Genomic DNA, 9,186 nt, shown 5'->3' with positions numbered 1-9,186 from the left:
AGTAAATACTCTGATCTGTTACCCAGGTACTAAATATAATATAGAAATGAATTAAATGATTAGTCTGCATAACAAATCAGATCATATTTACTCTAATATATTACAAGAATGCGATTTCCATTCCATTACACAGTAATAGAATTTTGCCATGTGGTACCTCTTTCAGTGCAGACAAGACTCGCCATCAATTCCAAAAAATGAATTTGTAAGTAGAAATGTGGCGTATGATTGTATTTAGTTTTTCTGCTGTATGGCGTTATAATGAAAAACAAAGAATACCAAGGCGTGTGCAGCTAGAAATAGCAAAACTTTGAAGTTGCACATCTGACCTGATATTTGAAAAAGAAGTACATGTACTTTGAAATAGTTTAGTTTGTTGCTTTCAAACCACGATCAGTATGGCTATCCTCAGTATTTCTTAACCATGGAACATTCCATCGACATTACATTTAAAGTGGCTTAAGTATTTTGAAATTATTACTCCTCCTAGGCACCCGATCCCACATTTGATTTATCTAGAGGTCCGTCTTTGCCTAACTCTCTATTTTGTATTCCTTATAGGAGTTATGCGATCGATCACTGTTCGTTATCTTCACCTTTAATCGGAAATCATTTTGTGATGCAATGCATTGCCCATGTCAAATTGTCAAAAAACTGAGTGATTGTTTGCCGTTTAATGTACAATAGAGAATATTTGTGAAAGAATTCATGAACATGATTTGTAAACGTTGTCTTCATCAAGAACATACATTTCTCACGAAATGTATAAATCAATTGTGAATTTGCTCTATCGATTTTGCAGTATTTGTGGGGTTTGGGTGAAATGTTGTTTTCGGAAGATTCAACATAATTTGGATATTGTTCTACAGCCACTGTGGTAATTATTTACATGAATTTTACAATTTGCAGTCTGCAGAATTTGTAATGTTTCACTTACATCTGATGACGTCTCAAAATGATTGAAAAATTATCTGAGGGACATAAACAAATAAACAAACACATAAACACACATCTTTCAGAATGATGACAAAAATCTTCAAGTTACAAGTAGTAAATCAACTACATACGTTATTTCATGAAATCGAACAATTTTGCATTATCGAGGAACTTAAGAGTAACAATTCTTTTCCGACAAACCTTGATACTCAATACAAACCTGTGGTCTTCACACTAATTAACTTTATTGATTTTAGACAAATACCCGCCAGCATTTGATAGTTCATTCTAAGCGCTAATTAAAAAAATACAAAAAATATGTAGGATCCCGTTGCTTTTATAGACCATTATTGTACTTCGTTACAACATACAGCGATCTGAAACCAATTACGCCCTTTATTTCAAACGTACCTCTACCACGGTAATTTCCTCAGTGGATTCTCGATTTTTTTGCGATAAATTTTCATCCCAACATATACATAAAATACTAACACATTGTACATGTAATATTTTTATCAATTCCAAATAATTTCACCCTTCCCTCATTTATAAATCTGCTCAATCTCGGATACACAGCTTCCGGGTCACATATCCGGGCGTTTGGTTCTCTCATTCCTGTAGTTACCATGCTGATCGTCATGGTGTCCATCAGGCAGTTAGTGGCATATTTTAAAGTCACATGTTCATCTCAAATGAATATATAATTAACCATTTTATAAATTTCACTGGAATTAGAGGTTTTGATCACGTGATAGGTTTTTAAAATGGTTATTATTTCTTAAAAGAGGTTCGCTCCTGAGTTTCGTAGTATCGACAATTTTTGGGGAGTACAATGTACATTATTGATTTCTACATTGAAGAAAGAAAAAACTCGGGTCAAAGTGCTTGTCATTGAGCTACAGTATGTTAAACTTTACCAATTTGCACTTAAAATTTACTAACTATGACATATTTACATAAATAAATTGGATTTTTCTGCTGGTATCAACACAGCACAAGCAACACAAATCCATGATTACATAAACTCATGTCATCTAACAATATAGAAATAAAAAAGGGTTAATGCTAGTAGATTGGAAATAAATAATGACCTTTTTGCACTATATTATTATATATTATATTGCAGTAAATGTTCTACCAAGCCCCTATCTTTGCTCTTCACGAAAATATTAACAGCTGTAAAGGAGAAACTTCAAACGTACTGTGCGACTACATATGCCAGAAGCGGTGTAAATCAAATGTGGATTCTAAATAATTCTAAAGAACTTTTAGTAAATTTCAAATCGCAAAACTTTTCTCAAATTAACATCATAAACGAATGACTTTTCAACACCTTACACGACCATTCCTCACTATAAATTAAAGACTATATTTTTTGACATCATAGACAGTTGCTTCTTCAGCAAAACTGGAAAACGCAAATACTCCTATCTAGTGATCAATCATCTAAATAATTACTTTGTTAAACGCCACTCTGATTCCACGCACAAGTACTCTGAAGTTGAAACAAAAATATGTTGGTTTTCCTCATTGACAATATCTTCATGGTCTTTGGTGATCAGGTCTTCCAACAGTCTGTTGGAATCCCCATGGGAACTTATTGGGTTCCTTTCTTAGCTGACCTATTTTTATATTCCTATGAAGCAGAATTTACTAAAACAACTTCTACGTGAGAAGAGAAAAGATCACGCTGTGGCCTCCAGTTCGACATTTAGATATATCGACGACGTATTATCTATCAACAAGAATAGTCTTCATTCATATGTCGATTCAATATATACCAGTAAACTCGAAATAAAAGACACCACAGAGTCGTCCACTTCTGCTTCATATTTAGATATTTTATTGTAAGTAGATAATAACGGCAAACTAACAGCTCAACTTTATGACAAACGGGATGATTTCAGCTTCTCTATCGTCAACTTCTATATTTATGTAGCAATATTTCATTATCACCTGCATATGGTGTTCACATGTCTCAACTGATTCGATACGCAAGAACTTGTTCTGCGTATGGTCAGTTTTTAAATCGAAACAGGCTATTTACAAACAAGTTAATGGTGCAGGGGTTCCAACAGTCTCGTTTAAAGTCAGCATTTTGCAAATTCTATGGTCGTTATAACGACCTAGTTCGTCAATATAACCTATAATTGGGTCAAATGCTGTCTGACGTGTTTCATACCGATTATTAGACCGTTCTTGGCACTCTGATTTTGACTACGGATATTTCCGTTTACCTGATCAGAATATAGGGCTCACGGCGGGTATGGCCGGTCGACAAGGGATGCTTACTCCTCCTAGGCACCTGATCCCACCTCTGGTATATCCAGGGGTCCGTGTTTGCCCAACTCTCTATTTTGTATTGCTTATAGTATTTATGAGATTGATCACTGTTCGTTATCTTCACCTGTTATTGACGATGTATTGGATAAAACAAAGACTGTAAATCATGCAAATTTAGATCTTTTTAATTATAGAATCCTTCCGTCACATAATATAGTCCTTTCCAAACTCTTTAAAATTTGGAATCGACATACAAATTTTCAATTCGATAGGTTCAAGTTTCAATTTATAACATATTTGAACAATAGAATAAGTATTGAACCATTATTTCCACCGTTATAGCATTCTGGGCAGTTTTACTCAAAAGCTGAGGAGCAAACTTTCTGATATATAGTGTTGGACCAAAGGTTTCCTTCAAATTCTTTATACGGATTCAGTGGGTTTTTTCCCCATTTTCAGTTCTCTCTATAAACCAATTGAAACTTTCAAACTAAATGGGCAGTCACACCTTATCGTATAGCATAAACGGATATAAATAATTGTGACATAATGCTGTCCGTTTGTATCCGTTGATGAAAGCGATTATAATAAAATACACAAAGATAACATAAAAACATGTATTATATACTAAATCTAACTTAACCATAATATTACGCACTGTATTCTTACTAAAATATATAAACAAATGATAGAATTCATAACTTTTTTTTCATAATGATGCAAGATGAAAAATTCTTTTACATAAGACGCACTTTATTTTCTTCGGTACCATGACATATATCGTCGACTGACCAGTGTCGGTGACCTTAGTGATAAAACGCGATTTCCTCATTAATCACTTGGATTAGATAAATAAACAACACACCTACCTTTAAAGTAATTAAAGTCCTTTACTTTCATCCAAAAATTCCAAATCCATTGGTACGTTAATTAAATATATTTTCGTACCAAAAACATGTCACTTTGTGATCCTAAAACGGTGACGTCACCTATTTCGGTGACCATTGTTAATATAGGTTTGCCCCAAAAACGTATATACAAGAAGAATGTGCAACTAAACGTCAATTAATAAAATAACATAGGGTAGATTTCTAGAATTCTGGTATACTTTAAATTTATTTGAAGATTTGCTTGAAAAAGTAACAAGTAAATGGGCTAATTTATAGGATGTTCATGTTGATTCTTGGCATACTCTCCTTCTAGTATTTCATTTTCGGAAAAAATTTAAGACATGCTCTGTGTATGTTTGCAAACACTACGGCGAAATTGATGATGTAATCAACACCCGGGAACGACAACGCGCACACGTAAACAAAAGCTCACCGATTCTGGTCAGTCACCGAAATAAAGCAGTCGACGATACATACATTTCTCACCTGTAATCCTCTTAGGTTCATTAAGTATTTCTAGGATATATAACAAATGGTTAGAACTGACATAGATAGACATAGAAAAAGAAAATTCATCACAAGCATGATGGAGTCAATTCTAGTCAGAATGTCAGCTTTGCAGCAATCCCTCCTAGTCTTCTGTCTAGTGCCCACACTCCACTTCCTCTGCTTATTGTCTTCAGGAACACCATTGAAGCGATGGAGATCATTGGTGTTTTCCAAAGGTTCAACCTTACTTCCGGCTTTCGTTTTGATTGAAATAGTGAAGATGGAAACTATAGTTGAAATGACGCAAAGAAATAAGTGGAATGCGATAAAAACCGTTATAAAAGGAACATCTGTGGAATTTCGTGGCATAGTTTGATCAAACAGGGTCAGAAATACGGTAAAGGTGAGAAACAGGGTCAAACAATATGCAATCCGCTCCCCCGATTCTGCTGGAATCAAAAACGTTAAAGAATTCAGAATGGCTAGGATAATCACGGGCATGATCGTACTTAATATGAAGTAAAGATACCTTCTCTGGAACACCAAAGTGTACACAATCTGTGTCAAATCAAACTCTGAATCATATTCTACAGAGAATGTGAACTGTTTGAAGTCCCACTCTCCATTCTCTGCGATTTCACTAGCTGCATTCTTTGTACGCCTTCTGGGAATCACTTTTTGCATCCAATCAGTCGTCTGCCAAGCTCCAACAACAAAGTTACATCTCTGCTCATCAAAAGGAAATTTGTGCACCTTCAAATGACACTGCAACGTATACATAGCTCCTGGAAACCAAGTCACGTGACCTTGAGAAGTGATGGATACAAAAGGATGAACCCCAAGGTCATGTATATGATTTTCGGAATAATACAATGAGATATCCGGTATCCACACTTTTTGATAGGGAACATTGATTCCTTTGATTCCCGGATATTCGGTTTCGTTCCATGTCAGAAATTCATCCCTCCATTGGACGCTAAACCAGGCATAGAAAGAGATATATTGAAAACGCTCATCTACTTTAAGAACAGTTTTGATCGTCATCGAGATGTTAACTTCCACAAGCTCACTCTGATTTCTTCGAGGTTTCATGATGGAACTGTAGTGCCCAAAAAGGTGTTTTTCAATGGAATCTGTGCACACACAATGAAACGTTGCTTGAAGTAGTACGAGAGTAATAAAAGCATGCATGTTTTCAGTCATTATATAAATTAGATTTTACAGTCACAATCTCTCAACGATCAGCTCTCCTGTGATATATATATATACATCCCATCTACAAAACCTTTCGCGGATAATTTTAATAGAAAAACGAAGCATATTTTCGGTAGTAATGTAGCTCTTTTAAATCAAAAAACTTGTTTGTAATTGAAGATTCAAATAACGAGTCTGCCGTGGTTTTTGCTTAATACGTACATTTGTCGCGATTTCATTGCTAGAGGTGCCCATCGATTGATAACATTCTATGTGCATCTCCAGTCGTTGCGTCTATCATGCCTTAATGAATGGTCTTAACATGGAAACTGTGCACAATTTCCATTATTCTCAGCCTGGGCCCTCGGCTGTTTAAGGTCATCAAATGAAACAATGGGGGACATTCTACTGCATCTGAAAGAGCGGCTGAAGTACGTTCATCGAGAAAGAGTCGTTAATATTCTATCACTCACGGGACACTGTACATGTATCTTCATCACAATACACTATGCTGCATTTTGCACTTATCAAACTCCTTAATTCACCTTAAGCACCTAAAGGGAAAGTATTTTGTTTTGAGAGTATGGATTAGAGTATATTTCACAGAGGGATTTTCAAATCTTCAATCCGCCTTTCTCGTGTGAATATTTGTAATGCATCTGTATGTAGACAATATTAAAGAAAACCAACATATATGCATGTATCACGAAGTATTTTAGCCGCTTGTATGAACTCCTAAAACCGGTTCACACCGGATAAATGAACCCGAATTAACTTAATTCACAAAATATAATTACCTACCGGTACATCTCCTTTACAAATCTCGAGTGGGTTAACTTAGACCATTCCGATGAGTTAGCAGAAATACATCTTAGAACGTGTTAATATTCCATGTGTTGTCTTTAATGACATAGGATACCAAATAAATTGTTATATGGAAATTGTGAAATTATTTGTAAATTTTCTAATATTGCCAAAACCAACATTTACCGCATTTTCCGTAAAAAAAAAAACTACCTTTATTTTTGCATTATTCACAACATCTTTACTTGAACATTCAATGGAAAAACATAACCCCAAAATTTTAATTCTTCAAAAACGTCCTTTCATTGTTGCATTTCATGCATTGATTGACAAAATATGTTTTAAAATCCCAGGTAAAAACAGCAGTAGTTTTGAATTTTATTGACAGAAATCTTCAATGTTGCTGTATAAAGTAGCATGGAGATTGTATTAAAGCGGGTGAGGTTTTTATGTGTTCTTTTTATGTATCGGTCATACACTGTAGATAATTGACAAAAAATTTCTTATGCATTTGTTCAAATGCAATTGATATATTTTGACAAATGTTGATTTAATCAGATCTCCAGGTATTTTTCAATGTAATGTTAAAGGTAAAAACAACTGTATCATGCATGCAAGTTACATCACTGCATCATAAACATATTGTACATGTATTGTATATTAGAAAGTAAACCTGCGCGCAAATTATACAGATAGAATTATTTTTTCATTACTTTACATCTTGTGGTTACTTGGAATTGAACTTATCATAAAATAACATAGTTACTCATGCAGAAAATACCTGTATTACTGCATCCGAAACCTTATTGCACATCCACAGACTAAACACAAGCACAGTTCACGAGTTTGATAGAACCCTTTCGCGTTCTTACTCAGACTCAAGGTTAAACTCAGACTCAAGGTTAAACTCATAATTACGAAACTTTATTGCACATTTAGTAATATACAAGGTATATATATATGTCTTTTGAATAAAGTGTTTCAATGACAGTAGCAGGTGGCAGACGACCGATTGGAAAAACAACGGAGGAGTCTGCGGTTGAAATTATGTGGAAAACGAAAACATACTGCATTTTTGCTCGTTCTCAACGCCTTTTGGAGAACTATTCGGGATAATTGGAGGGACCTGCCTCGGAAAGACTGACCAGGCTCGCAGATTGGGACAATTTCTCCCATTACTACATAGATCTAGTTCAAGTTGGCAGAACAAACTGGCGTGCAACACGCTGTACACAGTACCCCGAACACGGTAGTGTCGCCGTCAGTATGTGCAGTGATAGAAAGGCTCCTCATGCACTGTGCTGAATAAGGCGGCTAGCAGTATGATATATAGGTTAACTTTATGGAGCGCCAAATTAACATAAACTCAAATAATTGAAGATATCTTCAATTATTTGAAGATATCATCAATTCATTTGATGCGCGCAACAATTGAATTAAAGATCTCTTCAAATAATTAATGATATCTTCAATTCTGAATTATTGCGCGCATTAATTGAATTGATGATAGCATTAATTCCTCAACTGAATTGATGCGCGCTTCAATTGAATTAATGATCTCTTCAAATGAATTAATGATATCAACAATTGAATTGTAGCGCGCATCAATTCAATTGAAGAGAGCAATAATTGATATAATGCGCGCATTAAATCAATTGATGAGAGCAATAATTGAATTGATGCGCGCATTAATTCATTTGACGAGAGCAATAATTGATTTAATGCGCGCATTAATTCAATTATTGCTCTTTTCAATTGAATTAATGATATCTTTAATTCATTTGAAGAGAGCAATAATTCTTTTAGAGAGAGCAACTATATAATTACAGATATCTTCAATTCAACATATCCACAATTGAATTAATGATATCTTTAATTGAATTGTTGCTCTCTTTAAAAGAATTGATGCGCGCATTAATTCCTTATACAAAAGCATTGTAAATGATTTAAAGATATCTTCAATTGAATTAAAGAGATCATCAAATTATTTAAACCGAGCTCTAAATTAATTATTGCTCTCATTAATTCAATTGATGCGCTCATTAATTCAATTGATGAGAGCAATAATTGAATTGAAGCGCGCATTAATTCATTTGATGAGAACAATAATTGATTTAATGCGCGCATTAATTCAATTAAAGAGAGCAACAATTGAATTGATGATATCTTCAAATAATTAAAGACATCTTCAATTATTTGAGTTTATGTTAATTTGGCGCTCCATATAACTTCCGTCATATTGAGCGGTTGGTCTCCGTGGATTGTCGCTAGGGATATACACTGTTAAACTTGAATAAGGCAATCAACAGTGTACCTCCTTTCCTTCAGTGATGCATACTATTGTATATATTTGTTGCATTATACATATTTATGATCATTATCCCCTCTCCCCGGTAGGGAAGACCATATTTGTACATGTATATATTTACTGACTAGCCATTTAAACCAACCATCCTTTCAATCATTAAGTCAATGAAAAATCATCATATATACACGAGATAAATCCCTCAAATCCTGGATTAGATCGACCTAGTACAAACACCATGTACTTATATAAGGCAATACAATAAGTTACATAATATATGCGAAC

General features: G+C 34.4%; 1 protein-coding gene across 1 annotated transcript; it reads right to left on the bottom strand.

Annotated features, from left to right (window-relative positions):
- Positions 1-4,127: 4,127 nt before the first annotated feature.
- Positions 4,128-5,801, bottom strand: LOC125656412 (neuronal acetylcholine receptor subunit alpha-7-like). The gene has a single exon (XM_048887018.2). The coding sequence runs from the start codon at positions 5,799-5,801 to the stop codon at positions 4,626-4,628; it is 1,176 nt and encodes a 391-aa protein (XP_048742975.2). The 3' UTR covers positions 4,128-4,625.
- Positions 5,802-9,186: the final 3,385 nt, after the last annotated feature.

Source organism: Ostrea edulis, chromosome 7 (assembly GCF_947568905.1).
Source record: "Ostrea edulis chromosome 7, xbOstEdul1.1, whole genome shotgun sequence".
NCBI classification, from domain to species: domain Eukaryota; kingdom Metazoa; phylum Mollusca; class Bivalvia; order Ostreida; family Ostreidae; genus Ostrea; species Ostrea edulis.
Note: the sequence above shows the minus strand (reverse complement) of the source record. Positions and strands in the feature narration are given on the sequence as shown.

Excerpts from the sequence above, each read along its gene's own strand:
- LOC125656412 (XM_048887018.2), bottom strand. The coding sequence starts at position 5,801 with ATGACTGAAAACATGCATGCTTTTATTACTCTCGTACTACTTCAAGCA.